At 39.4% G+C, this 18,322-nt stretch overlaps 1 protein-coding gene across 1 annotated transcript in view; it reads right to left on the reverse strand.

The window, feature by feature from the left end:
- LOC137335279 (cadherin-4-like) overlaps positions 1-18,322 on the reverse strand; it is a 464,003-nt gene that overhangs the window by 106,350 nt on the left and 339,331 nt on the right. The window contains exons 5-6 of the mRNA XM_068000573.1: positions 14,556-14,711; positions 1,334-1,478 (exon numbers count right to left, since the gene is read on the reverse strand). Of these exons, the coding sequence (XP_067856674.1) occupies positions 1,334-1,478; positions 14,556-14,711 (301 nt within the window). The remainder of the gene's footprint in view (positions 1-1,333; positions 1,479-14,555; positions 14,712-18,322) is intronic.

Raw genomic sequence — 18,322 nt, forward strand, 5'->3', positions numbered from 1 at the left:
AAATAAACAAAATGACTGCTCAATTTCAACATTTGCATATCTTTAATTTAAATGAGAAGATGTTTCACTGTAATTTTAACACTAAAGTATCTGTTTTGTCAGCCTACAAAAGGTACCTTTCAAACAATTAAAAACACATTTGCTTGCATTTGCTAATTTGTCCTTTTCTCTAACTGCACAAGCTGTTCTCCAAATAAAACAAATGGAAAAAAAAGACTGCTCTTGGCAAAACTAGACATTGATTTGCCTAATGTTATACTATGATTTATGGCTCTTGATGAGGTCTGCTTAGGATTTGGATCAGGGCTATAATTAGTCCTTCGGTGTAATTTATTCCTGCACCTGAGGTGGGCAGCAAGTGCTTTTGTATAGATCATTCACTCAACCTTTCTAAAGAAATAAAAACTACTAACTGGCAACAATGTTTCAATCACTGCTCAAAAGTGTGCCAAGTCCTAAACTAACATAAGTATGTGTCTGGTTATTTGATCAGGAAAGGAATTTGTGGCAGTTCCGAAGTCCAGACATAGAAGACAGTATCTCTGTAAGAAAGGGGCTGTGACTACGAGAGTCAATAGATCATGTTTGGAAGTTGAATGGGGAGATGGAGGAAAATCAAGGAAGATAAAACATGATGTAGTACAATAATCAATCTTTTGAACTAGTAAAAATCATTACCAATAATGCTTTACAACCACAAAAGTTCTAAAATGGTATACAATAATGGGAGACAGAAGAAAATCAAGGAAGATAAAACATGATGTGGTATAATAATCAATATTTTGAACTAGTAAAAATCATTACCAATAATGCTTTACAACCACAAAAGTTCTAACATGGTATACAATAACACAACATGAATTTGCATGCAACTTAAGACAAAAAAAACAAAGTGTCTTTGAAAATCTATAAATAATGTTAGAAATAGTATTGCTTACAACAATATAAAGCAAAAATAAGTTGATGTTTCACAGTGGCATGGAATGGATAAGCAGTGTTAGTTTTACTCTCTCAAGTACTTCAATGCTTAAGGTCTCCTTGGCCACACACAGTGATCCATTGAAGAGATAATGATCTACTTCCAAATTTCGTCAAAGTTGATCTGTAACTACCAAGTGGCCCCACAAGTGGTTATGCACATTACTGACGTTTTTCTACCCAAGGCAGAGGTAAAGAACTCAAGTGGGTAATTTCAGCTGTGACCTTGAACCCTATTGTTCTGTGATCTGTGGAAGTATAGATTATTGTGTTAACCTGCACAGCTGGAATTTAAAGCTATCTATATAAAGGGCTGTGAAATGTAATTTTATTAGTTAATCATTTCTCTTTTTACCTGGTTTTGATCCTTCAGCCACACTCCCATTGTACACATGGTTCACAAACTCTGGTCTGTTATCATTCATATCAATAACATTGATGTAAAGGTCAATTGGGTTTTCCACCTTGTTTCCATTCATGTCAACTGCATGTGCTCTCAGCTGTAAATACAGAAGCCAAGATATGGTCAAAACTATATATGTAACTTATACAGTCCAACAAATCCCAAAAGACCATTTTGCATCAAGAATCAGTGATGGGTGTTATTATCAATCATGGGCCTCACAGGAAAAGTGCCTGAAACCACATTTGGCAATATGCTAATCAGAGTCAGGGTCTATTTGAGTTTGTAAAGTATTACAAATTCATACTTTTCGATAGTGTAGTACAAACCAGATCACAAGATTATTAGGGATGAAAAAGGCCATTTCCTCCACCTGAATTCATCCATCCAATGTAATGTATCCAAGTTTGCTGACAGTACAAAGCTGGGTGGGAAAGTAAGCTGTGAGGAGGACGCAAAGAGTCTGCAAAGGGATATAATAGGTTAAGTGAGTGGGCAAGAAGGTGACAGATGGAGTATAATGTGGGGAAAGGTGAGGTTATTCACTTTAGTAAGAAAAATAGAAAAACAGAATATTTTTTAAATGGTGAGAAACTATTAAATGTTGGTGTTCAGAGAGATTTGGGTGTCCTTGTACACAAAACACAGAAAGTTAACATGCAGGTTCAGCAAGCAATTAGGAAGGCAAATGGTATGTTGGCCTTTGTTGCAAGGTGGTTGAAGTACAAGAGTAAGGACGTCTTGCTGCAATTGTACAGGGCTTTGGTGAGACCACACCTGGAGTACTGTGTGCAGTTTTGGCCTCCTTACCTAAGGAAGGATATACTTACCTTAGAGGCAGTGCAACGAAGGTTCACTAGATTGATTCCTGGGATGAGAGGGCTGTCCTATGATGAAAGATTGAGTAGATTGGGCCTGTACTCTCTGGAGTTTAGAAGAATGAGAGGTGATCTCATTGAAACATATAAGAGTCTAAGAGGGCTTGACAGGGTAGATGCTGAGAGGTTGTTTTCCCTTGCTGGAGAGTCTAGAACTAGGGAACATAGTCTCAGGATAAGGGGTTGAGCATTTAGGACTGAGATGAGGAGGAATTTCTTCACTTAGAGGGTCATGAATATTTGGAATTCTCTACCCCAGAGGGCTGTGGATGCTCAATCGTTGAGTATATTCAAGATCGATAGATTTTTGGATTCGTGCGAATCAAGGGATATGAGGATCAGGCGGGAAATGGAATTGAGGTCGAAGATCAGCCATGATCTTATTGAATGGCGGAACAGGCTCGAGGGGTCGTATGGCCTACTCCTGCTCCTATTTCTTATGTTCTTATCCAGGAAGATCCTAGAGTCCCTTCACTGCAGCATCCAATTGGTTCTTAAATGATTCTGAGGTTTTCACCTCCAATATTCTATCCATAACTCTACTCCATCTATCGATGACTCTTCGTGTGAAGAAGATTTTCTTGATATCAGTCCTAAATTTACCTTTTACTAGTTTGAACCTGTTTTACTTTTTTTTAAAACATAGAATTACTTCGAATGTACAGCACAGAAACAGGCCATTCGGCCTAACTGGACTCCCACCCCTCTTCATCTAACCCTAGCAGCATATCCTTCTATTCCTTTCTTCTTCATGTGTTTACCTAGCTTCCCGTTAAAGGCAGGCCGCGCACTTCCTCTGAAAGTAGAAAGGCAGGTTGAATGGATTGGCAGTGCTGTCACCTGGCATTCAATTCGGAACGTTTGAACCTTGCCCCCCCTCCCCCGGCTGTTGTGATTGTTACTCCTAATGGGTGATTGTAAACATCAGATGAGCATGCACTTTGTGACACACTTTGTGATCTATTGGCTCGCTCTTGCTGAAAATTTTTTTTGAAAAGAAATCCTCTTATCTCTAAAATGGGTTTGCGATCTGCATCACTCCAGAGACTGACTGCACTGACATTGGGGACCCAGTGAGAGAAATGCTAAATGCTGCAGTTTCACATTTCTATCACTAGGTGATGAAGCTCTCCTGCCACAGCTCAATTCTAAAAAAAGGGGTTCGAGTAATAGGAATCCAGTACTGCGGAATCATAGCACAACTCAGAGCCATCATCTTGCAGTGTGCATGAAAACAAACCTCTTTCTTCCTCGGCATATGCACACACACAAAAAGAGGACTGCAGTGCTCCAAAATTGATACCAGAAATCAGATTCCTCACCCCCTTCAACTTTGTTCTCCATTCTCCCAGGGGTATTGGGATCCAGTTCTGTTGCCCTCTGATACATTACCCAAGTGGCTGTTGATCTTCCCAATACAACCTATTGGAACCAACTTAAACCTTCAGGTATTTCAACCAGATAAAGCTGAATTTGATACAGTTAAGAAGATTGGTAAGAGCAATCCCATATCCTGGGGGATACTCAAGGAGCACTGTTACCACTTTAACATTAAATTTATTGACATGGACACAAGGAGGCTTACCATGTTTGTTGGTGAAACTTACTCTCCTGATGCCGAGAATCAAAATCCTTTTTTTTGACAGAGCTTGGTGCTGAAGCTTGATAGATAGGAAACTTGTGGAATTTGATTATGGGGGTAGCCAATCGATGATGGCGCATGACTATGTCAAGCAACTACAGAAGATGCTTGACAAGCTTGGTTTGAATCAAGATATTGAAATAATTTATAATTAAGCATGAATCATTCAAACCTAAGGCATCTCACTGAAATTACCAATAATATTAAGACTGCCCTTACCACACATTACTATTGGAGCCCATTAAGTGCTCAGTAGGTCGTCAGTGACAGTACAGTTGTGTTTCAGAACCACTTTATTCGGGAAAGACCCTGCCAGCCTCCAAACATTGAGAAGCAAGATATCCTCTGTTATATTGGTGGAGCTGCATAACTCTCGAGAAGTCTCGAAACCACTGTATCCACTCCCTTCACCACTTCTATACCAAATGCTGGAATACCTTGCAAGACTGATGGCTAGTCTTCTTCCTCAATGCATAATCAGTTCCCAGGCACTGACATTCTTGCCAATAAAGAAACAAAGGCCCCTCAGGAGGAAAAAGGAAGTAAATCACAGAATTCAGAACCACGAGATGGGGTCTCCCAATGCTGTTTGTAAAAGCTTTTTAGGGATGTAACCAGAGTGCATTGAGCCAAACTCATGATCAGGCTTACATTTTTCATGTTTAGAACCCTCAACAGGCCTAATCTGGTAATGACTGATTTCTGGAGATTACAAAAAATCTGTTGATTGAACCTTCTGTGAAAATACTTGAGTTTGTATAAGGCAAAATGTGGTCAGATGGAAGGTGCTAGAGACCAAATACTTGGCTGCCATTTATAGGAAAGGTCCTTTTAAAGTTCTCACAAGTTGTTGAGATATTGGAAATCAGAATATGAAGCTGCATTATGACATTAAAAACCTCAAGATTTGAAGTTTGACAAAGAGTGTTGATTGTAATAAAGCTTCTCTCATGGCAGTGGGAATAGTGCAGGAATTACTGTTGCTGAGAGTGGGAGAAAAGAAACTGAAAATTCCCACGTGAGCAATGTCATGATGCAGGAATAATCAAGTGAGTACAGATCATGAAAAGTTTTAAAACTCTCTGTTTTCTCCCAATAGTCACTCTGGATATATGGAAAATAATAAATGATAATAAAAATCTCTAGTTCCTTCCCTAGTCCAAGAACCCACACCAACCATGACTGAGGTACCAGGGAGGTGATGTTCTGTGAGTCCTCAGCCAAAGGCTGAGGTGGCTGCTAGGATGTGTAGGTGAGAAGTATCTTGCAAACCAATTTCTGCTTTCACCTATAGGCATGTACCTACCCTCCATTTTCATCCACCCATAGTAATGCCACTGGGATCAGAACCTCAGCAATCTGGGGAACTGAATCTACAATATATCATTCCATGTTGTCACAAGTGCCCATTTCCTAACAATAGTGCAAAAGAACAGCATCACCTTATCTTGTGTTACACAGTTGTAACTTTATATTGTAGCTGGACAATTTTCAAGGGATCCTGGAAGCATGCAAGGAGCAGCCCCACTTGGCAGGAGTGCTACGCTTTAGTGTTCCGATGCCCTGTGGCACAGGGTTCCCTGCATATTTTCTGTCCATCTCAGCTATGTCAAGTGGCATTAAGCAGAAAAAGGCACTTCCCTACAGGGAGGGAGAGAAAAATAAACCAAGGCCAAGTTACCTCAGTAGCACTCTTGCACACATCCTGATTAACAGCCATCTAGGCAGAAGTCTACTCAACGGGCAATGGTGCAGTGTGTGCTTGAAGTGGGATAAAGTAAAGATTGTAAGAGAAAAAAGATATATATTAACAGGAAAGGAGAAATTGCATCAAACTTTGTGAAATTCTCATTGAGCTTTCCTAACTTATTTGGAGGACAAGACTGTTTACACATGACTAGTTCCCATCAACCCATCTTCATAAGAAATGCAGCGTCTGATGACATAAAGTCTCATAACCTTAAGTTATTGAAGTGATATGTCTTGTATTTATTGATGTACAGACAGTTCCCTTGGGTATCCAATTTGAAATATAGCAGCCTGAGAGGAGAGGAAGTTGTGCATTGAGTTTGGTGAAAACTCAATAAAGCATTAAGTTACTGAAGTGACAAATTAAGCATTCAGGGATGCACAGGAATAGAGAGGGTTGCATGTGATGGCATGTAAGTTGATATAAGGATGCGCCTGTAGGTTGAGTTGGTCAGTCAAGCTGCTCATCCTCATTTACAACCTACTGAACAACAGTAAATTTATTACTGCCATTTAACTGAAAAATGTATTTTTACATATATTCATTGTGCTCTGCTGGTGTTAGAGATGGCAGTCTAAAATGGCAGCTTTATTAATGTTGTCTGTCACACTGTGGTTAATGTTTTTAAATAAACATAAAATATAACCACTGTGGAGAAAAAAAAACCCAGCAACGTTAACAATGGCATTAATAATACTAAGATAGAGTCCATACTCTCAACCTGCACTCAGGACACAGCAGACCAGCTACGACTATAACTTGGTGTTGTAAAATTGTTTACAATTAATAAATTCAGTATTCCTTGCTCAGGTGGGATGTTGCTCCCAAATGATAATGAACAAGGGTGCTTCCAATTTATGAGCACCGATCAGGAGTCAAGTCAAGTATGTTCAGGAACAGACAGCATGGCGATAATTCTAAACATCAGAAAATAAAATTTTTCAAAGTAACAAATGTATAAAAATAACACGAGTGAGCAATTTAACTGCACAATTACATGTGGCAATGCTGTTAAGACACAGCGATCACAGAACACAATGACCATTAAAATGAACAAAAGAAACATGGCTAGCAAAGAGAAAAAAATCATCAATAATTTGACTGCGATTTTGACCAATTCAATAATCAAAAGCAAAGTCTTTGTTACATGAACACACGCATAGCACTACCTCATCTCTGGACTTCATTCCTTCTGTGACTCTTAAAGAAATGCCTCATTATATGTGGTTTACACTTTAAAAGTAAGACATTATTTTTCTGGTCTCCTATATTTTGTAAATTCCGTGTAATAAATTGTTAAATAATTTTAGTCATGTAAGTGCAGTGATGTAGTGAGTAAAATTAATCTAATCTTATTGCAGGTTCAGATCAAATAAATTTGATCCTCAATCTAGTGGTTCACAGCATCGCCTGAACACCCACTTTGCTGAGGTTTTTCTCCTCAATCATTCCCACCCATCAGTCACCACTTGAGAAGGTAAAATGCTACTTTAATCACAATTGAATTGCAACAAATATGTAAATTTATGTAAATCAATTCTTAAAATGATTCTTTTTCTATATCATTTCCTAACAGAAGCACCTAACTTCATTAAATATTTCCACTTGTGCACACATTTCTGAAGATTAATATTTTCACAGTCCAAACACATTTTCCATTGTTAGTCAGGTGAGAAAAGATTAAGCACACCTGCCAGTTTGCATCCTTTCACATTTTGCAAGATTTTACAAAATCAAACGACTGGCAAGAGGCAGAACACAGGCAGAGGTAGAGCAAGTAATCGCTGCCATTAGTAAATGAGCAGTTTTTCCAAAGGCTAAAACAACTCTCAAGACATTCGGGGGTAGATTTTCATCTTTTATTGCCTGGGTAGAGTGTATAGAGGGGAATCGGGCAGACGGGATCACGAATCAGTAACAGAACACGCCTGACTTTCCTTTCATTTAAATTAATGGAAGGAAACGTGTGCGAGTTCAGAAACAGGCGTGCGATCCTCCCCGCCCAATATTCCTCTCGGCGCTCTGCCCAGACGGTACTTAACGCCCAGATAATAAAGATGGAAATCTATCTCTGTATACCGACTTGAAATTTGAAATATGATTTTCTCTTCGCCTGAATCTTAGAAAAACAAGGACTCAAGTAATTGTTGTACCTCTAACCAGTCAGCAGATCCAGGGAAATAACCATCCAAATCAAAATTATAGTCATGGCGCTTTTTAGATGTCTGGAATGGCGTACTATAATGTTAAACCTAAGAGAATTAAAGCAGTGAAAACACAATTGAAATCTGCATGCCTTTTTCTCTTCTCTTTTGTGTTCTCTTTCTGTCCTGCTTTTGTTTTAATTTCTCTTCTGTTTTCTGGCAACTATAATCTTTTCTGTCATTCCAATCCTTCGTCTTTTTAAAAAAAAATGTAACATCTTTTTCCGATCTTGTTTTTACTGGCCTCCTCCTCCCAATGTGATTTTTGGAATGGGAAACAGCTTTTCTTTTGAAATTGCTCATTTGATTGACTAAAAGCCATTTCCAAGATGCCAGTTTCCACGCAAATGGCAAGGATGTAAAGATTGATGTGGTTGTATCACAGACACGATCAAGTCAATCTCTGATGTGTAAAACGGTGTCAAAGAGGGAGAGTCACAGCTCAATGAGCATGTTCACTGTCTGTCCCCTGAAGACGTGCCCAGGCGAGTAAACTCATTCACATCATTCCCAGGAGCAAGAGATTTTTTTTTGTGGTTTTCATCATTATGGCTCCATTTTCATCTTTCAAGAATTTTGAAAGGAAATGTGATTTTTTTCTTTAAAATTAAACATTAGATGGTAAGGCCATTTTGATGAAATGTTTTCCCACATTTTAATGTGAAAATCTAATTTCTTTATTATATTTCAATAGCTTCCTAATGACATAACCTTGTCAATGCACTAGTTTGTGCGTTTGTAAACCGAACGTGCAATGTTTAATAGGATGTCACATCTACTTAACATTTACAACTTACAAGTTAAGGTTTTCCTCGGTCATGCAATATAATCTGTTTTCCTCTGTTCCCATGCTCTATTTTCTATCGACACCTGTACTTTGCAGATTTGGCATAAGAAATTTTACTTTCACCCAAAACAAGCAAGTCAGCAAGGCGACTGCTTCAAGCGCAGGTCCATGCCGGCCTGATTTGGCATCAGGCCTCATTTGAAATGAAACAGACGAGCTGCGGACAACCTGATGTAGCTCGCCGGTTGGGGCCTGATGAATTTTGGTTGGCTCTGACGACATGCCAGCCAGCAGATAGGTTCTGGGATGGGAAGGGCGGGGGGTGGAGGTGAAGTGGAGAGGGGGGGGGAGCTTGGGCCGGTCACAGGCCGCAGTATTTTTGTGGAACCAGTTTTGTGGCCGTTTCCTGAGTGGCCTCCAACTGTCCCTTTAAGGACCACTGGTTAGGCTGCTCAAGGCCTAGTACAACTAGGCGGAGCTTGCACAGCACAAGTTCCACCCATTTGTGCCCGAATTTTGCATTAGGGTCCTACAACCAGCGTTAGGATCCAGATTTGCACATGCAAGGTGCCTAACCCCAGTTTCAGGCGGGCACCCTTAATATCTAAAAGGCGCCTGCTTCAAATATGACGACCAGCACACTTGCAGGGCAGATTGGGTGCCGAGTTCGCAACCTGAAATTTGTCCCCATCATTCACTTTACGCCTAGAAAATGGGCAAAACAAAGTTGAATTTCTCCACCTTGTAGATTTTATTACATTGTTCTCTCCACTCCACTCAAAAAGTTGTACAGAAATCATTTTCTTTTAATAAACAGCAAGCAACGTGAAGATATTAATGTAAAAGACATTCTCGTTCTCTAAACACCACACCATTGTCCCCATCTTTCAAGAAACGCAAAAATGTGTTTGCGCAGCCCATTTCACCAGACCTAGGCTGCATTGAACTTTGTGTCCCTCTTGATAATTTGAATAGGCTACTTGCACATAAAAGATTTGCCCTGAGAGTTTGGCCTGTAACACGCTTGGTTAGAAATCAGAAAATCTGGCAGGGAAGAAGCTGTTCAAGGGATGCAACTCAACATTAAAGGGAAAGTTGTGGTGGTGGCCAAAAAGTGAACTAATTATTCACAATGGCACAGTGTAGACATGTGGGTAGCACTGCTCCTTTTATTTCTGAAGGGTTGGAAGTGCTGCTGAACCATGTGCACCAAAGAAGTTTGGCCTTATTTGGGGTTTATGACTGCCCTACAGTAGAAGGACAGATGCAAGCTATTTGGAGGGACCTTGCAACTGAGTCACTGCAGCCACCCTAATCCTTCATTCTTGGCTGCAAATAAGGAAAAAGCTTGCCGGTATCAGGACCCAGGTAAAGGCGAGTGTGCTGCTAATTTTTGCACAGAATTTTTCTGGAGTCCATCACCTATGGCACAAACATAAATTGGGAACTACCTCACCCTCTGGGAGGTACCATTTGAAGATTTGTGCATAATCATTATCCTTTTGCACACACTTTTCATTATGCCAAAGCTGCATGGCGACATTTCTTGAATTACACAAAAATTACAACATGGAAATAGGCCATTTGGCCCAATTAGTCCGTATTGGTGTTTATCCTCCACACAAGCAGTCATCCTAATGCCATGTGCCTGCTCTTTTCCATATCCCTTTATTCTCCTTTCCTTCTACCACCATCTAACCTATTCTCAAATATTGCTAACTCCAGTGGTGCATTCCACAGCCTCACAACCCTTTGTGTTAAAATGTTTTTTTTATTGCTTTGTCTGAAATCTCTTACATTTAATCTTATATCTATGCCCCCTTGATCGAGACCTCTCTGCCACTGGAAACGGTGTGTTTCCATCCAGCCTTTCTCATCACTTCCTTATTTTAAACACTTCTATCAAATCACTCTGTAATCTTCCCAGTTTGATGAAAACAGCCACAGTTTTTCACGTTTTTCTTTTCTTTTTGTTTTTTCATAAGTATCTTAGTGAATCTGTGCTATACCCTCTCTGTTCCTCAACATCTCTCCTACAGTGTAGAGCCCAAAACTTCATACAGTACTCCAACTTCAACTTAAGGTTTTATATGGCACCATTACATCTCGACTTTTATATTCAATGCTTCTTGCCATAAAACCCAGTATACTATTAGTTTTTTTTCTGGTCTTATTCGCTTGAGGAACTGCTTTTAATGCCTTGTTAACCTGAACTCCTAAATTCTCCTTCTCTTTCGCATCACACAGCCTTCCCCATGCAAGTAAAATTATTACTTTTTTTAAAAACCAAAATGTACCATCTCTTACTTACTGATATTGAAATCCAACTGTCACTTTTTTGCCCACCTGATTCATACCTTTGGTCCTCAGAATTATTTATTATGCCTCCTTTTTTAGTATTGTTTGCAAATCTGGGAACCACTCCCTTTAGCCCTATATCCAAATCATTGATGTACACAGTGAAAAGAACCCTGTATGACACTGCTACCCATTTCTATCCACTTTCAGAAACTACCCTTAACTCCAACTGTATTTTCTCCCTTCTAACCAGTTTTTAATCCAATTTGCTGCCCTGCCCCGAATTCCATACCCCTTAACTTCTCTAATTGTCTCATGTGTGATACTTTGTCAAAGGTTTTCTGAAAGTCCATGTACACCACTTCTCCCATCTATCATATCTGTCACCTCCTCAAAGAACTCTTATCGGATTTGCCAAGCATGATATTCCTTTCCCAAATCCTCATTGGCTGCTTCTAATTATTTTTCCTTCATCGAGATATATAGTAATTTCTGCTGGGAATCTCCTTGGGAGTTCTCTCAATTACCCACAGTAACTTCGGCAGAACGTCTGCAGAAACCTCATCTATCTGGTATTTCTGCCGAAGTTACAGTGGCCAATTGGAAGAATCCCCAAGGAAATTCCTGGTATTCGCCTTTAATTGAAGATTTCAAAATTTTCCGTACCACAAATGTTAAATTAACTGGCCTGTATTTACCTGGGTTAACTCAGCCTCCTTTGCTGAAAATGGATACTGCATTGGCTACTCTCCAGTCCTCCAGTACACATCCAGCTTCAATCAAACCCGAAAATATAATTTCTAGAACCTCCTTTATTTCTTCCACCATTTCCCTCAGGATCCTTGGATATATCCCGCCAGGCCCCAAATAGCTCTCAACTTTTCTGCAAGAAGTGAGGGAAAGTCCTTGAATTTCTTCGACTGCACAAGCAATGGAATGATGCGTTAACCTGTAGCTTAAGCTTAGACAAGCTCATGTCCTACTGTAATTACATGTTATAGACCTATTTGCAGGGCTGTTTTTGAGCTGTCAGTTTTTTTAAGCTGTTGGCCAGCTTTTCTAGGTTGACCTGTATGGTATGTTGTAATTTGTTACCATATTTAGCAAATTTCATGACTTTGGTCTACTTTTCAGCTGAACCTAGGCCAAAGCCTCAAAATCTGCTCAATATGGTAGCAAATTACAACGTACTATACAGGTTCTCGTTTAGCTTAACTATGTTCTCAAAATTTCATTTTTATTTAGTATAATCTCTCATCTTGTTTTTAACCAATTCAGAATTTATCCTCTCATCTATCTCCTTTTCTGTAAACACTGATGTAAAGTACTTGTTAAGTATCCCCTTCAATTTCCATTTATCCTCTACAAATTCATTATCCTCTCCTCTCAGGGATCTCACCTCACATTTAATAATTCTCTTTTTATTGATATATTTGTAGAATACTTTACTGTTCTTTTTAATATTTTGAGTTTATCTCATACTCTTTCTTTGCTTTCCTTTTCCCTTTCTTAACCTCGTTTTCTTTCCTTCTCTTTTATTTTTATCGTACCTATAGGTATCCGCACGCCGCCTTCTTCAATTTGAGTTTAAAATCTCCTAGAATAATAACTTTGCCGTTCCTATCCATCCCTGAACTGTCCACAGATTTCTTCTTCTAGTTCCCTCTCACTGTGAGGGTGCCTGTGGTACAACCCAACTAACGTAGCAATCTCTTTGTTTTAATCTTTGATCTCGAACCATATTGACTCTGTCTGAACCTTTTTTGTGTACATCGGTCCTCCCTCGCAAAACTCCCAACTTATTCCAGGACAATTAGCAAGGGGCAGTATTCTGTAGGGAGGGGATACGAGTATACCAAAGAACGCTGTACGAGTCAGAAGGTTGTGGGTTCAAGCCCTACTCCAGAGACTGGAGCACATAATCTAGGCTGACACTCCAGTGTGGTATTGAAGGAGTGCTGTATTGTCGGAGGTGCAGTATTTCAGATTATACTATTAGAAGTGTTCGGGTTCCATCTTGTACTGATGACTCATTTTGTGATTAAAAGACAGTGTCTGCAGAGAAGACCTAGAGCAGGCAGTATATGGAACATCCAGGTCAGCTCAGACCCTCAAGGCCCCTTCGTGGCTGGTACAAGCTGGAGCCATAAAGATAGGTTATGTATTCTTTGTGTAGCTCTGACCTTCTGGTAGGTAAATCAATCTGTTCTATAACCATATAAAAAGAGTTGCATTTACTTTTTCCCCTAAATGTAATTAGTCAGGCAGCTTATGAGTGAAGGCCATGGATCCCTACCATAGAGACAGCAAGTCTCTGGGATGCTGAGCTAATGTAACCACCTCCAGCCCTACAAGATCTCTACATTCCTCCAATTCTGGCCTCTTGCGCAAGGCTGATTTTAATCACTCCGTGCCGTGCCTTCAGCTGCCTCGTCCTTATGCTCTGAATTTCCCTCCCTAAACCTCTCCGCCTCTCTACCTTCCTCTCCTCCTTTAAGACGCTCCTTAAAACCTACCTCTGTGGCCAATATCTCCTTATGTAGCTTGGTGTCAAATTTTGTTTGATAACTCTCCTGTGAAACGCCTTGGGAAGTTTTACTATGTTAAAGGCGTGATATAAATGCAAGTTGTTGTTGTTTCTAATGTAAACTAAGGGTAAAAGTCAACGAAGGTATAGGATGTAATGGTCTGGAGCTGAGGGTATAATAATCAGCCCATTATAAGGTGGTGAGGTAAATCGAGGGTTGGCCACTCTGCCACTGAGCTCAGCAACAGCAACATGATGTTTTCCGTAGCCTTTGCATCACGTGTTGTTTGTAAATATCATTTCCTCTACTAAATCAAAGTGGAAGTCTACATCTAGAACCTCATTCCTGGCACAGAGACAACTCCAGGCTCATCTCGCCAGCATTTCTAACAGAGACACTAAACTGAGGTCCCTTGGATGGACATAAAAGATCCCACAGCACTATTCAAAGAAGAGTGGGGAGTTCTCCCGTTATCCTGGCCAATAAAACAGATAATCTGGTCATTTATCTTATTGCTATTTGTTGAACCTTGTTCAAAGTAAATTAGCTACTACGTTTACCTACGTTACATCAGTGACTTGGGTGCCATAAAAATGCAAGGTCTTTTTTTTTATATCCAATTGAAGAAAACTGCAAGTTCTAATATTGGAATATTGAAGGGCACATGGTCAACCTATAACTGCAGGACTCTTAACATTTTGAATTTCTTCAGCAGTAATGTTATGTACAATTAAAGAAAACTGATCAACGGTTAATCGATTTTGATTCGCACATTTTTCAATAAGTCGAAACCAGTATGCATTAGGTATACTACCATTCATCTGCAACATCAGTATGGGAAACCCAACATTGTGTGTGACCATTTTGTAAAATCAAACTGCGCTCCTATAATCATTAATTTAAACAATGTACTATTTTCAGAATAAAAACTCCTAAAATTAGCTGGAAGAACTAGCAATTTTAATGCAACCTTTGCATACCTTTTAACTGGCAATAAATAGGATTTTTTTTCTGTTCTTAGTCTACTAGCATGAAGGATAGTTTGAAACCGAAGATGTAAAAATTAATTTGAAGGGTGGGCTCTTACATGAAAAGATGCAATATCCTCTCGATCCAGGGGTCTTGTGACGTGCATCCTACCAGCAACCTGATCAATACTGAAGACCTCCATGGGTGGCTGATCTGCACCAGGTCCAGTGATACTGTATCGGATCTGGATCTCCCTGTCTTTATCTGACCGAATCTGAAATCAAAACACATTGTGAAGTGTTGACAGTATATCAAAAATACTATTAGGTGGTATAATTATAATCATTTCAGGTGGCTTTAGTTGGGTGACTAACAAATTCTTAATACTCATCATGGAATTATTCAATTTGAAACAAAAATTCTTTCTTGCAAACAGTCAGTGTTGTGACATCAAATTCACTTGCTGAATTGAATTTTAAAACTTACTCAAATTTGTAGACAATAGAAAGTTGATCAAAACATTCATTCAGTTGGATTATTCCACTCCCAAATAGGCAAAGAGTCGGTCTTTATTTTCAATGAAATTTCAAACTGTGTGCTTACAGTACCAGACAAGCAATTTAGAACAGATTATAAAGTTCACTACGTTTCACTCTCTTGTAATTAAAAGTTCCATTATGTAAACAGAAGAGTTCATCCTGCCTCCTCATGGCCGAGTGGTGAACTTAGAATCATGGATAAAGGAAATGATTTCAAACGGTGGACAGGGGAATGTCAATGAATGTTATTTATATGGATTTCCAGAAGGCATTTGATAAGGTCCCACATAAGAGACTGTTAGCTAAGATAGAAGCCCATGGAATTGAGGGAAAGGTATGGACTTGGTTAGGAAGTTGGCTGAGCGAAAGGCGACAGAGAGTAGGGATAATGGGTAGGTACTCGCATTGGCAGGATGTGACTAGTGGAGTCCCGCAGGGATCTGTCTTGGGGCCTCAATTATTCACAATATTTATTAACGACTTAGATGAAGGCATAGAAAGTCCCATATCTAAGTTTGCCGATGACACAAAGATTGGTGGCATTGTAGGCAGTGTAGATGAAAACATAAAATTACAAAGGGATATTGATAGATTAGGCGAATGGGCAAAACTGTGGCAAACGGAATTCAATATAGACAAATGTGAGGTCATCCACTTTGGATCAAAAAAGGATAGAACAGGGTACTTTCTAAATGGTAAAAAGTTAAAAACAGTGGATGTCCAAAGGGACTTAGGGGTTCAGGTACGTAGGTCATTGAAGTGTCATGAACAGGTGCAGAAAATAATCAATAAGGCTAATGGAATGCTGGCATTTATATCTAGAGGACTGGAGGACAAGGGGGCAGAAGTTATGCTGCAGCTATACAAAACCCTGGTTAGACGGCACTTGGAGTACTGTGAGCAGTTCTGGGCACCACACCTTTGGAAGGACATAGTGGCCTTGGAGGGAGTGCAGCGTAGGTTTACTAGAATGATACCCGGACTTCAAGGGTTAAGTTACGAGGAGAGATTACACAAATTGGGGTTGTATTCTCTGGAGTTTCGAAGGTTAAGGGGTGATCTGATCGAAGTTTATAAGATATTAAGGGGAACGGATAGGGTGGATAGAGAGAAACTATTTCCGCTGGTTGGGGATTCTAGGAGTAGGAGGCACAGTTTAAAAATTAGAGCCAGACCTTTCAGGAGAAAGATTAGAAAACATTTCTACACGTAAAAGGTGGTAGAAGTTTGGAACTCTCTTCCGCGAACGGCAATTGATACTAGCTCAATTGCTAAATTTAAATCTGAGATAGATAGCTTTTTGGCAATCAAAGGAATTAAGGGATACGGGCCAAAGGCGGGTTTTTTTTTATTCGTTCACGGGATGTGGGCGTCGCTGGCGAGGCCGGCATTTATTGCCCATCCCTAATTGCCCTCGAGAAGGTGGTGGTGAGCCGCCTTCTTGAACCGCTGCAGTCCGTGTGGTGACGGTTCTCCCACAGTGCTGTTACGAAGGGAGTTCCAGGATTTGACGGAGTTAGATCACAGATCAGCCATGATCTTATCAAATGGCGGAGCAGGCACGAGGGGCTGAGTGGACTACTCCTGTTCCTATGTTCCTTCCTATGTTCTGATATTAAATGACAATAAACATTATACTGATGTTTGAGGTGAAAGATAGAAAGTGTTTATTTCCATAAATAAAATGGAACTTAGTAAGTTTCAGATGGTCTATGAAGTCTTCTGCAACGTCTTTCAGTACTGAGGATACTTAAATGTTTCTGTAAAATCTGTGTAAAGAAACTCTTTTGTAACTTTTGTGCTTTTCTATATAGGTTGGACAAATAGAGTTGTAGAACAGGTAGAGTGTAGATGACAGTTTTATTCTTTTGCCTATTCTAACCTAGACTGATGGAATAAAACTCTCCTCTCTCTGGCAATTGTAAGTGTCCTAAATAAAATGATTTTGGACAGGCTCAACCCACCCCCTAGAAGACACAAGTCCACAGCACTAAACTACACATAAGTCATCAAGGCCAAAGGCTGCTTCATTTGGTAAAGAGAAACTCACAATGATCCAGTAGGGAATGCATTTTTGAGGTTGAGTTCAAGGCATTTTCTTGGGATAGAGTAAAAGGAATGTTGCATTGAACATGTCCTATACTTTGGAGAGGTCAATGCTAAAACTGGATGCAAATTATGCAAAAATGTCTTAATTTTCCAGGATGAATATCTCTCATCTTGATTAACTATATACAAGATACATTAAAATGTAGTCTGGAAGATCACAAGTTAAGTAACACATTGCCCTAATAACCTGTAATGAGCGTATAATGCTCAGTAAGATATAAGGATTTATATTTACTCTTTAACAAAATATTTTAAGTGTTGAAAAACTATTGTAAACAACAGTATGTTTTAGTATCGAATAGCTTCCTACATTTATGATAGTCAAAACAAATTGGACCCTTACAGCACAACAGGAGGTCATTCGGCCCGTTGTGCCTGTGCCAACTCTTTGAAAGAGCTGTTTAGGAGATGTTGCCATGCAAAAAGAATACACTTCCCTAATAAATGTCCTTGTAACTACATTTTCATAGTAGAGTTGTAGAACCACAGGTATAAGACCTGAAAAATCAGGAAAAAAAACTAGATCCTCTCCAAGTTTAATGAAACACCAATATTGTACACCGGAATAAGAGACATCAGCCAAAATATTACTATTATAATATACCTATTGTATTAAAGGATCAATGATCCATGACATTCCACTATCACTTTTTTGGTGGTATCATTAAACCATCTAAAATAGAAAAATTAATGCTGGTGTTAAAATAGCAGAGAATGGAATGTTATAATAATGTGTTTAGGCGTTCATCAACTAAAATCAACAGCCATTTCTAGGCAAGCATCCTTACACTGCTTTTATGTAACAATTACTGATACTTGATCCTGCTCAACAAGCACTTGTGTACATCTCAGGCCAAATGAGAGCATACTCTTTACTTGGAATAACCTCAGTTGAAGTTGTCAAGACCACAGGAATGATTTATCATCTATCAGACAAATGAAATGAAGACACTACACCACTCAAACCAAATAAAAACACCACAAACCTCTTGGAATCTTTTTATAAACATTAATTATTTTGCAAGGTGGTTTGTAGTAAGTTTTCATGTCCCCTACTTCTTATTTGTAATTATTTTGTCTCTCTTCCTTTTAGCTCCGTCCGTCCATCCATCATTCCCCTATTGAGGGGCAAACATTCATGATGGCTACCAACTCTATGTAAATGTCCTTTCACCATTTCCCCTCCTTCCCTATAGTAAAGCACCTCATCTCCTCCTCCTCCTCCTCCTCCTACTCC

This window comes from Heptranchias perlo, chromosome 19 (assembly GCF_035084215.1).
Source record: "Heptranchias perlo isolate sHepPer1 chromosome 19, sHepPer1.hap1, whole genome shotgun sequence".
Lineage (NCBI taxonomy): Eukaryota > Metazoa > Chordata > Chondrichthyes > Hexanchiformes > Hexanchidae > Heptranchias > Heptranchias perlo.